This window comes from Phycomyces blakesleeanus (genome assembly GCF_001638985.1).
Source record: "Phycomyces blakesleeanus NRRL 1555(-) unplaced genomic scaffold PHYBLscaffold_11, whole genome shotgun sequence".
Taxonomy (NCBI): domain Eukaryota; kingdom Fungi; phylum Mucoromycota; class Mucoromycetes; order Mucorales; family Phycomycetaceae; genus Phycomyces; species Phycomyces blakesleeanus.
Window position 1 is genome coordinate 933,079 of NW_017265144.1, and position 12,437 is coordinate 945,515.

At 38.6% G+C, this 12,437-nt stretch overlaps 2 protein-coding genes across 2 annotated transcripts; one reads left to right on the forward strand and one right to left on the reverse strand.

The window, feature by feature from the left end:
* Positions 1 to 318: 318 nt before the first annotated feature.
* PHYBLDRAFT_98520 (hypothetical protein) lies at positions 319 to 2,191 on the forward strand (the record flags this gene model as incomplete). Its single annotated transcript, XM_018444053.1, has 6 exons — positions 319 to 515; positions 730 to 883; positions 979 to 1,238; positions 1,410 to 1,652; positions 1,724 to 1,962; positions 2,049 to 2,191. Coding segments are annotated over 6 exons (1,236 nt in total), but the record flags the coding sequence as incomplete, so codon positions are not given.
* A 9,592-nt stretch (positions 2,192 to 11,783) lies between these two features.
* Positions 11,784 to 12,275, reverse strand: PHYBLDRAFT_66006 (hypothetical protein; the record flags this gene model as incomplete). Its single annotated transcript, XM_018441570.1, has 2 exons — positions 11,784 to 11,988; positions 12,124 to 12,275. The coding sequence occupies 2 exons, from the start codon at positions 12,273 to 12,275 to the stop codon at positions 11,784 to 11,786; spliced, it is 357 nt and encodes a 118-aa protein (XP_018291436.1).
* Between the last annotated feature and the right edge of the window lie 162 nt (positions 12,276 to 12,437).

Consider the following 12,437-nt stretch of genomic DNA (forward strand, 5'->3'; position numbering starts at 1 on the left):
CACAACAATCCCGGAAGATTTCCCTCTCGACTTCAGCTCTGTAGATCCATCAGGTCAGGAACGCTCGGGTGCCTTCCGCAAAATCCGTCGATCTGATTTACAACGAGTTCCACGATATTTGTTTTCTGAAAGAGAAAAACGACAGCATGTGAATGTAAGCCAAACCCCCCCCCCCCCCCCTCCCCTCCCAAATATCATGTCTAATTATATATATATATATATATATATAATAAATAAATGATATATGTGCTTACATGAATATCATTAACAAACACACGCCAACTATTTATTTGTGTACCTATTTCAATGCCAATGTAGCCACTCATGTCTCTCACAAGAGATCTCAATGATACATACCAAGCCTGTAACAATGGCTTTCAATACAGCGCATCACACAACCCACGTCGAGTATTAACCAAACCAAGCAAACCTTTTGGTAACGAAGGATTTGATAACAAGGATTTCGATTATATTCTCTATGTCAATGATATTCTTGGAGCAACAGAAGGTCACAAGTAAGTATATGCTATATACATACATTACATACATTACAATTCCCTTTATATATACATATATAATTTTCTCCTTTCGATTTTGATTTAATTAATTTTATATATATATATATTAATTAAAACTTTAACACTTTCTTTTTTTTAAAAAAAAATTAAATTATAACAACCACATTTATCTAATGATTTAATTGATACATGGTACTATCATATACAATAGATATATCATATTGGATGTACTTGGAGCAGGTACCTTTGGACAGGTAGTCAAATGTAAGAATACAAAGACACAAGAAATATTTGCCGTCAAGGTTGTGAAGAACAAGCCTGCTTATTTCCGACAAAGTATGATGGAAGTTGCTATTCTTGAGGCGGTAAGATACTTAATAACAATAGTGTATAAATATATATATATATACACATCTTGTGCCTACCAAATTTTTTTTTATTTATTTATTTACTTTCTTAGCTCAACAAAAAACATGATCCAGATGACAAGCATCATATATTGCGACTCAAAGACACATTTATCCATCGAAAGCATCTTTGTCTTGTATTCGAACTTTTGTCTGTCAATCTCTACGAGCTCATCAAACAGAACCAATTTCGTGGCCTGTCTACAAATCTCGTCAGAGTATTTACTGCCCAAATCTTAGACACCTTGACTGTACTTAATGAAGCCAGGATTATCCACTGCGATCTAAAACCAGAAAACATTCTGCTCAAAAAGTAAGATACCATATCTGTTTTTTTTTTTATTATTTAATTTTATTCTTATTGCTTTTGTTGTTGTTCTTTGTATTTACCCATATCATATAATCACTATTTTTATATTATTGTTATTATTATCATTATCGTTGTCGTTTTTATATTTTTATTGTTATTTTTTTATATATAAAGCCTCGAGTCGCCTGCTCTAAAGGTCATTGACTTTGGCTCAGCATGTAATGAGATGCAGACCATGTATACATACATTCAATCCCGCTTCTACCGCTCACCCGAAGTACTCGTTGGCTTGCCATACACCGGTGCTATCGATATGTGGTCCTTGGGATGTATTGCCGCAGAACTCTTTCTAGGTCTTCCACTTTTTCCCGGTAGCTCAGAATACAATCAGTTATCACGCATTGTAGAAACACTCGGGTAAATAATAATAATAATATCACAAGAAAGAAAAAGAAAACATATCATCTAATGCATAGACACAAACACAGAATGCCTCCGACATACATGATAGAAATGAGCAAAAATGCACATCGTTACTTTGAACGCTACACTGACGATAATGGAGAAAAGTGTTATCGACTTCGGTCTCTTGAACAGTATTCAAGAGAACAAGGAAAAGAAGAACAGCCGTCAAAGCGGTACTTTGCGGCAAAGACACTTCCTGATCTCATTAATGGTTATCCAATTATGCGTAAAGGTTCCATGACTCAAAAAGAGATTGACAAGGGTAAAAAAAAAAAAAAAAAAAAATTAATTAAAAGATTAATTTTTTTTTATACACAATTAATTAACAGTATTTGCGATCATTTGTAGAGAAACAAAATCGACTTGCGTTTATAGACTTTCTACAGGGATTACTTAACCAAAACCATTTCGAACGTTGGACACCACAACAAGCGAGACAGCACCCGTTTATCACCGGTGAACTTTTCACAGGACCATTTAAGCCGCCTTACATTCCACTCAAACAGTCCCCGATGCTAAAGATATCGACGAACATGTCGAATCATCAAGAGCATAGCCACAACAGATCAACACCAATCGTCGTCTCTCCACCTACTCAGGGCTACCTCAGTACTAGCGCCATTCCCCTTTCGCACCTCCGCACGACCACCAACCCTGATACGATCATTAACCAACCACAACAACAACCGTACCCTTCTTCCTGCTCTACTTCTTCCACCCTACCAGCCTTTCACGTCCCCGAAAACCTTCATGTCAACAAACCTCCTCAACACCACCACCACCACATGTCTCACCAATCCGCTCATCCTAAAGAAAACTCCCCACGTATGAACCACCACGCCTCGTCCTTACTATTATCATCATCATCGTCTTCATCGTCTTCGTCCGCTTACAATTCCCTACCCCCTCCACGCGTATTGGAACCACCAGATGCACTTAATGCGTGCTATGATGGCACATCGCACGCCATGAAACCACTCGAACCACTCAATCATCAAACTCTGGATCCTCAACAGCAGGGGTTGCACATCAACGGAGGACTAACAGGAGGAGTAGGAAGCCGCCCAAGGGCAAATACAGTCGGAACAATGCAATTACCGCAGGGACATTGGAACACAAACCACAATCAATTTGGTGCTGTTAACAATACCAACAGCAACAGCAACAACAACAACGCTAATACTAATATGAGTAGTAATAGTAATAGTAATCATGATAACCACAATGGTATCGGTGGTGGTGGTGGTGGATACACCTTTAAAGGCATTCATCTCGATCCTGATGATGGAAGGAACTCTGGTCAATTCAGAACTTACGCACAAGATTACCTTCCGTCCCACCAGTCCCATCCGTCCCTTCAACCCCATCAGACTCATTATCAACATCGCCTTCATCATGCTCAGTCAAGTACTTTCCCTAGCCAATGTCATTATGCAGAATTCCAGGGTATCAAAGTCGATCATGCACCTCAAGGAGGAGGTAGTAGTAGTAGTGGTGGTGGTGGACCCTCTCTTTCTTCCCCGTCCTCTTCTCATCAATCACCGCAACATATAATCATGGCTCGCCAAACCAACCACCAATCTTCTCCACACTCTCCATCACAATCTCTGGGTAACAACGACTCTGGTCAGATGCTGAGTTTACCTATGAGTATACAGGATACCTATGTAGACTCTTGGGATCGTATTACTAGTAATAGTAATAATAACATAAGCAACAGCAACAAAAACACTGTTAGTAGTAATAGTAATAATAATAGTAATAATAATAGTAATAATAATAGTAATAATAATAATAATAATAATAATAATAATAATAATAGTATCAGTAGTAATAGTAGTAGTAGCCTTTCCGGAAGAGCAATTGTCGATCTCGAGAGGGATGGAGGCTGGACAGAAAGTGCGCCACGACGGACAACAAATACTATTCATCGCAGGAGTAATAGCAGTGTACGGTTCTCGGATCTTGCGCCGGCACAATCCAACGCACGCTCTAGTGTGGTCAGTAATGTCGCAAGCTTCCATCGAAGGGTACGTGGCCACCAAGCTCCTCATGGCCGACAACAGGATCTGGAGTGGGACGGTGTTTATAACGGACACGACTCTCCGTCCCATACACTCCCTCTCTTGGCAGAAACCCCACTCTCTCCAAATTCACGCCTACAACAACATTTTCCTAATGAATTTGATCAAAACGAAAGCCGGCAATGGAAAGAAAATGAAAAGACTGGCTGGATGATTGCCTAGTCCCCCCCTTTTTTTTTCTTTTCTTTTTTAAATTAATTAATTAATTAATTAATTAATTAATTTTTTTTTAAAAAAAAAAGAGAAAGATACAAAGATACTTTTTTTTTTCTTTCTTTCTTTCCTACACAGACAAGACACTCAAACACAGAGACACGTAAAATTTATTAAATGCTTATAGGAAAGAAAGAAAAAAAGCAAAGCAAAGTAATGAACAAGCCCTCTCCTCCTCCCCTCTCTCTCTCTCTCTCTCTCTTTATATTTCTTTTATTTATTTATTTATTTTCCTTCCTTCCTTCCTTACTTACTTCCTTACCTCTCCTCCCTTTCATTTCTTCATTCATTCATTTTTTCATTCATTCCTCCCTTACTTCCTTTCTCTCTATTTCTGCTTCACTCAAACCAACGTCTTTATTGTATTTTTATTAAAATATACGTTGGTTTATCTAAGCTACTTTGTTACATCTTTTATATTTCGGCAAGTCATAACGGTTAATTACTATTATAAAAAAAAAACAAAAAAAGCTTAAAAGACTGCTGGACTTGTCCAAATATACCATTTTAATTCCATAATTCACAGCTACATTATCCTTTCTCTTTATCTCTTTCTTTCATATAAACACATTGTACACCAAATTTGATGATACAAGAGATTCTTGATAGCTATGTATAAAATACATGTTCATAAAATCTCCATAATGCTTTGTTTGTTTAAAGTGTATAGCCCCTCTTTTTTTATATATTTACAAACTTTCAGAGGGAGTGAGTGAATGTGAGTGAATTTGGATTTGAATAATTTGAATTTGAATATATATATATATATATGTGTGTGTGTGTGTGTGTATGTGTGTGTGTGTCTCGCTTTTCTTTTTTCTCATATTGATTTAGTTTAAGTTTAGTTTAGAAAAGATAAGATAAGATAATAAAAAGGAATGTATACATGGTTTTAATCGTCTTCATCTTCGTCGTTTACTACAAAGTCGTCGTCGTCATCAAGGTCATCTTCATCAAGGTGACGCGATTGCTTGCTAGCTTCTGGATCACTCTCAGCCGACTCTTCTCCTCCTCCTTCTTCTTCGTGGTATTCATCGTCTGATTCTTGGTTGGTTACTTTGCGACGGGGACCTCTTGTAAATAAAAGCGGTTTATTATTACCTACAAAAAAAAGCATTTATATGATTGTTATAAGATATGTTATTTTATCTTGGTCTTTAAGCAATCCTTACTTAGCATACGGGTTTTGAAATAATTTGCCATTCGAACAGCATCTTTGTGCGCAGATGATGTCTCATCGTTGAATTTCATTGCATTCTTTCGTATCAGTTCAACATCATCAATCAATGCTTCTTTTTGTCTGTAAAAGTCATTGTTGACACGCTCAAGTACCATCTCAAGGCAGATTGGATATGCAATCATCGACAGATAATTTCTGTAAGTATAGTAATCTACTTGATGTACATAGAGCTCAAACGCACTTTCGGATGATAGCCAACCCAGAACTTCTCTAGCCCGCTGCTTCTCTTGGCGAGTCAGGCGAGAGCTGACATCGTAGCGAGTCTGGAAGTTTTGACCACTTGGTACAAATTCCCATGGAGATAAATCTTCTGGTGAAGATGCCACATCATCCCTACAGAAAAAAAAATACATATTGTTTATTTTCAAAAAAAAAAAAACTTCTTCTTCTTCTTTTATCTTGTACATGTTACTATATTCATTTTGTGTCTATTTGCTTACCATACAACATGATAGTAGGCCCAAGGACTTTGAGATCTGGCTGCTTTCCATGTAATCCCACTGTTGGTTATGTTATGTATGGTTCCCGTATAACGACTTTCATCGTACATAGCATCTACTCTCTGACCCACTCTGGCAGTCTGAAATATCTCCATCGAAGTCAAAAATCTCTCAAAAAGAACAATGAATTCCGGTTTGCCATCCTCATCACTATAGTCAATCGTCACATCATGGCCTCTCAGTTGCCATTGAGGCTCTGATTTATGGAATAGAGCCGCCGGGGTGTTGACGAGTTCCTGGATATTGAGCTTCAACCGACAAAACACCGGTGGACCAACGAGCCACTGGATACTAACCACCTTGGCAAACACCACAGGCTCAGAACTTGCGATCGGTCCATTCTTGGGGTCAAAGTAATTGATCATGTTGGATGTCTTCCAGTATTGCTTATGGCCCTCTGTCATGATAGCCACACGGTCTCCTAGTTGGGGATGATACTTTGACAGCGTTCTATTCGTTTGCTTGATCCACTCGGTCGGTGCATGGAGTTCGATTTGCTGGAGGGTTAGATCATATGGTTCGTCACGCTGCCCACGAATTCCGGTACGGCGTGTCACACGTACAGGTTTCGTTACTTCTCGAGCAACAGGCTTCTTGGCCATCTTCTTCTGGGGTTCTCCAATAAAGTCTTCGTCGCTTTCGGCTGCAGATGAACGAAGCCGTTTCTTTCCTTTCCGATCGACTTTGTTGGGTGGTTCGGCTTCAGATTTAGGAGCGCTGCTAGAGCTATTGGAGGGACCTGCTTCGGAAACATCACTAATATTTGTTGCTTCATCATCATATTCCTTTTCTCCACGTCCCCTTCCTCTTCCTCCTCTTCCTCCTCCTCTTCTTCCTCGTACTCCTGTTCCTTCTTCTTCGACTTCGTCTTCCTCGTTATCATTATCGTCTTCTTCCCCAATTGCCGCCAAAGTGCTTTCTTCAGAGCTCTCCGAGTCTTCCAATTCGCTCTCTTGGTATGATTTGTGAATAATCCTAGCCCGGCGTCTTGGTCGTACTGGATGATCCTCTTCCTCCTCACTTTGGTTTCCATCTTCTCTTCTTCTTCTGCTGGTACTTCGAGTCTCTCGGCTCCTAGTTGCCCTACTTGATTCTCGTCGTAGTTCAGATCGACTTTCTATACGTGATGAATCAGATCGACCCTCTGCTCGAGAAGAACTTCTGTTCCGGCTTCTACCGCGACCACGACCCCTGCTCGATGATCCACTACGACGAGAAGTTCCTATGGCACCTGATCCTCCGGCTCCACTTGATCCTGCTTTACGACGCGAGCCTTCTTCAGCAGAATTAGGCGGTCTTCCGACAGGATGTCCGGCGCCTCTCCTGCTTCTCTTTGATATCCCATTTTCTGCTTCATCCGACTCGTCTCCATCAACACCACCCTCTGGGTCCTCAAATGCACCATCATCACTTGCACTCTCGGTATCACTAGATTCAGAAGGCCCGGCTGCCTGTACATCATCGTTGTAGTCTTCGTCGTTTGAGTCGTCTGGCAACAAGAATGGCTGCACAGGCTGCATATACTGCATAGGCGGATTTGCAGAATTGGCATCTGCTTCGTCTTCTTCGTCATTTCGTACGAATTCCTTTCGTCGTTTAGTAAGTCGTGCTCTATCGATAGGTGGGAGAACAATAGCCTTTCTTTCCAAGATCCTTTATAGAAAATAAAAAATATTAACTTAATATATGCGTATATATAATAAAAAAAGATAGTTGTGACTTACTGATCTTCTTCGTATTCATAGCAAGTTAAACGTCTCAAGTCTTCATTATCAGTAGAAGATGCAGAAGCAAGTGGTTTAAAAGCTAAATAAAACAAAAGACACAAGAGATATTGAGTTTACGATAATTAGATATATATATAAAAAGGAAACCATTTTTATTACCATTACTACGAGGTTTCTGGTTTGGATATTCAACGCCTTGACGGTCGATAATTGAACGATGTTGAAGTATGTGAGGTGGATTCTATATTATTATTATTATTATTATTATTGTTGTTGTTGTTATAGAAAGGTACAAATAAATAAGCTTAAAGCAAACAAGAGCACCATATTTTGTATGTTACTTACTTGTGTTTGCTCATCCACAAAGTTTCCATCGGATCCCATATTAATGGGAAGATAGTCAGAGTAGAAGTTCTGACCACGAACCCATTGTTTGGCTTGTTCATAACGGTTGGCACCAGTGCTAAGTCCAAATATAGTGCAATGTCCATCCTCATCGGTAATAGCAAATTTGGAAGCTATTGTTCATATAAATAAGTATAAAAGTAAAGAAATGTTTAAAATACTTGTTGAATTCAATCAATTGACAAACATGATAGGATAGGAGAGGAGAGTTTTCTTTTTTCTTTTTTTTACCATCTTTTGAAAATTTGCAATCCAAAAACACCTTATTTGGATAACTAAAACCTGAATGTACATGTATATAGATTTACATGAGAAATATGCTTACGCTAGTGAGTAATAAATATGAAAATATGTACATATATAATCTTACATATGGGGCGTTGTTGGCCTTGTATATCCCAAATAATAACATTTCCGTCATAGCCAGCAGAGACAATTGTATTTGGGTCATTTGGGTGTGTATCCATCGCAAACGTCTCGCCTTCGTGTCCTTTTAATATACAAGCAGGTTGGCCATCGCAGGCAAAGAATACACAGATGTTTCCATGTGTGGTTGCCACAACACACCAACGATCGTCAGCACTCCATGCAATCATTGAAACCTTGGGTGTGTCAACGATATAATTTTCAGGTTGTAGGTGAGGAGGGATAGTGGCGGTGGGAGTAGCGGCAGAGTTGGTGTTAGTGTTGGTGGTGGTGGCAGTGGTGGCAGGGTTAGAGTTGGAGTTGGAGTTAGATGGTGTAGTGGTAGTAGTAGTGGTGGAAGTAGTATTGGCGGTAGAAGCGGTGGTTGTATTATCAAAATCTATAGGCTGTGTATGTGTATGTGTATATGTATGGGGCTGTGACGGTATTGAATGTGAATTTGAGGTTTGGTTAGGTGTATGTTGTTGTGAGTTAATTGGATGTGTTGGTTGTTGTTCTGGGAGTACAGGTTGAAAATGTTGGTTTTCTCCCGATAATTTAGATCCTGGATTCAAATCGTCAATATTATCGTTTGGATCTATTTCTTCGGCAAGAATCCGTGTAGGAACAGAAGAATGATAACTGTTTGATACGTAAGGTTTAAAAACCAATTCAGATCGAGAAGCAGGTCGTTCAGGTTTTGGAGATAGCTGAACAATAGGTACATTGGGAGATCCTTTGATATCCACTATTCTTGTATGTTACAAACATAATATATTTTCTACTACACACACACAAACACATCCATATATATATATATATATATATATATATATATATATATTAATTTACTTACAAACCAATGAAGTCCATGCTTTTAGGCGACTGTTATACTTCCATATGCGTGCTGTTCCATCTTGAGATCTGTAACAAGAATTTTGGTTTGTATATTAGACACGAAATTTTGTTTTTGTTTTGTTTTTGTTTTGTGTTTATATATATTGTAACTTACCCACTCAAGATTTTCTGACCATCATGACTGTAAACCAGATCAGTCACACTACCCATGTGTCCTTCAAGAATGGCAATTGGGACCACAGGTTGTGGTTGGGCCTGCCCATTCTTGTCAGGAAACAGAGCACTTGCTACTCTGCGACGACCTCTTCCAACCTGTGGTTTCTGATCCTGTGCCGCAGTATTTGTAGTTGTTCCTTCCGATTCGGGTTCTGCTTTGATTGTAGAGAATACGTACACAAACCCATCGTCGCCAGCTACCGAGAATTGGGTACCAGTGTAATTGAAAGAGGAACATCGCAGTCGATCGCGTGCTTTGAATTTACAGCTAAAAGTTACAGGTGACTCTGGATTGGAAAACTGAAGGGTGTCTTTATCCCATTTCCACAAGCGTACCAGGCCGTCTTCATTAGTCGACATTAGGTAACGGGTTTCTGGTTTTGGTGAAGGAGAAAATCTGATAGTTGTGAATGGTTTCGACTACAGAATAAGATAAAAAAATAAAGTAATGAAAAATATGTATATAGAAAAATTATGTCTCGATATCATGTGTTTGTTTTAACTCCCCCCTCCCTCTTTCTTTCTTTTTCTTTCTCAAAGTGAACACATTTTTTTTTAAAAAAAAAACTTACTGTAGCAGAATTCGATTTTAGGGACACGACAGGAGAAAATCCATCCATATTCCACACACGCACATATCCATCAGAAGATGCAGTGGCGAGTAAAGTATTTTCTTGATTAATAGCAATATCTGTAATAACATGCATGTGGCCTCTTATAGTATGTAAGAGGCGGCCGGTTTTTACACACCAGACCTTGACCAGGAAATCATCACTTCCCTAGAAATGAGATAATAGGTTTGATTTCCAAAGGTCGGCGACAAAGTGGTTCTCGTATGCATGCACTCACTGTAAAGAGTCGTCTATTTGTTTTATCAAAAGCAAGACAATAGACTGGATTGCGGTGGCCAAATACTGATATAAGCTAATATGATATGACATATATATGTAAGAAAAAAAAGTAAATATATAATCAATAGATAACAGATAATTCGGTTAACTATATTCGCTTTGTGTGTGTGTCTGTGTGTTTTTTTTTGTTTTGCCTTAAATGCATTAAAAAAAAAATAAGATTATGTTTCCTTACTTCTTTATAAAACTGCGAAAAGAAGGTAGGTGTACATTTTATAGCACTAGGTACTATGCCTAGTTCATTTGCTCTAAACCATTGAGCTGATAAGGCGCCAAGTAAGTTGTTGAAAACAGATAAAGTGCTTTTGTTTCTCTTTTCATTTGTTTCGCTTTTTTTTTGGTAAATTTTTCTTACCAGGCGAAAGTGAGTTTGGTAATTGTAAGGTAGGACGTTCGTTTGGATCGTCATTATTGTGAGTAAAAGCTCTGCGTAAGGTTAATAGAGAATCATCTCCATGGCGTAAGGCATTAACTCTTTCTATTGTTGGATCCGCGGTTTCCGAGAAATGTTTAACTAGCTTTCGTAGTAGATCAACGAGATAGTCGCCTGTAACTGCAGGATACATGTCGGACTAGAGAGACACGTATGAAACCAATCGTGTCTATGAAGAAGAAGACGAAGACGAAGACGAAGAAGACGAAGAAAAACTTACTAGACTCTCCAATGATGCAGGTTTCTTAGATCTGCCATATCCAGCACTTGGCGGGAGAAGGTCGCGATACTGTTTGAGTTCTTCTTCAAGTGTGCGCGAGGTTTCCCTACAAGGACTCGCTGCCAGAAACTTGGCTATCAAGAAATAGATCTAGGGATGCACATTTATTTCATAATCCCTATTTTGTCGGGGTAATATTATATTCATTTGCTTTCGCACTCGCTCTACCTCTTAATGGCGTAATGAAGTTCACGATGATTTAATGAAATGAAAAATGGAAGAAGAACAAAACAGATTTCGAATAAAGAAGAAGGTCGATGCTTAGAAAACACGCAATGCAAATGCCGGGCGATCGGTCATTGAAGTATACCTTGTTCCATAGCTTGGAAGGTTTGTCAATACTCAATGACGATACTGGTATTGGGCGTAGACGCTTTGTTATAAGAAAGGGTAAAGCCACGTAGGATGAATTATTTGGTGACTGGGATGAGAAACAAGACAAACAGCACAATGACTGGCGATTTTATAGCGAAATTTTAAATCCCCGATATGAGCTTTTTTTTTTTTTTTTTGGTACATCCCTTCAAAATGTATGGTTCAATCGGGGGATAAACATATCAATATTTTTGGGTTTGTTTCAATTTTCTAATGTCTCCACTGCCAATTGAACGCCTTTTAAGATTAGCTCGCCTTTTTGAATATCCCAATTTGCGCTTTTGATCAAACCAAATCATGCTTTTTATCAGCTGGATTAAAGCGCTTTTAGTAATCTCAAATGGTATATTCACTCAATACATTCAATTTTTTTTTTGTTTTGCATAGAATAATTTCATTCAAGAAGTACAAATAAAATTTATTAGATAAGTTCTATTCAAAGACATTTGCAAAACATGTTCACAGAATGCTGACTCATGTTTAAGAGAGCGAGAGCTGTTATTCTATTAGATACATTGGCTACTCTTGTTGTAAGGCCTTCACCTCCAGCGAATTTGCTTCTCTTGGCGTGAAATTTCATCAAATGTCGAAAATCCTCGATAAGATTGAACTCAGATGAATAGGATGAGGAGACATATTCTCTTTGAAGTAATTTAGTCAATGTCACTCGCACTGTGTATTGGGGCATTGTCCGTACAACTCATTTTTCTTGTAGGAATAAAATGTAATTACTGCCGCCAATATTTTTTAGTGCTGGATTTTTGAGTTGTGGTTACTTTCTCTTGTGAGATCCATCGACCTTGACCTCGATATTGACAGCACGCATGACACATATTTCTCCTAGAATGGCGTGAAGCACTTTATGGGTTGATAACATAGCAACACTTGCCAAAGTGAATTTTGTAGGTATTTTTGTCGAGGGCTTCATGTTGGTATCTGGTACAGACTAATCCACAAAGGCGCAACTGTTCATATAATATACGTCTATATAAAACCATTTCTCGACCTACTCTTTGAAATCGAATCTCTCAAATTCTGTAGTGTTATCGACCATGCCCTTCCTTGTTACTTGAGGTTGCTCTTCCTGAAG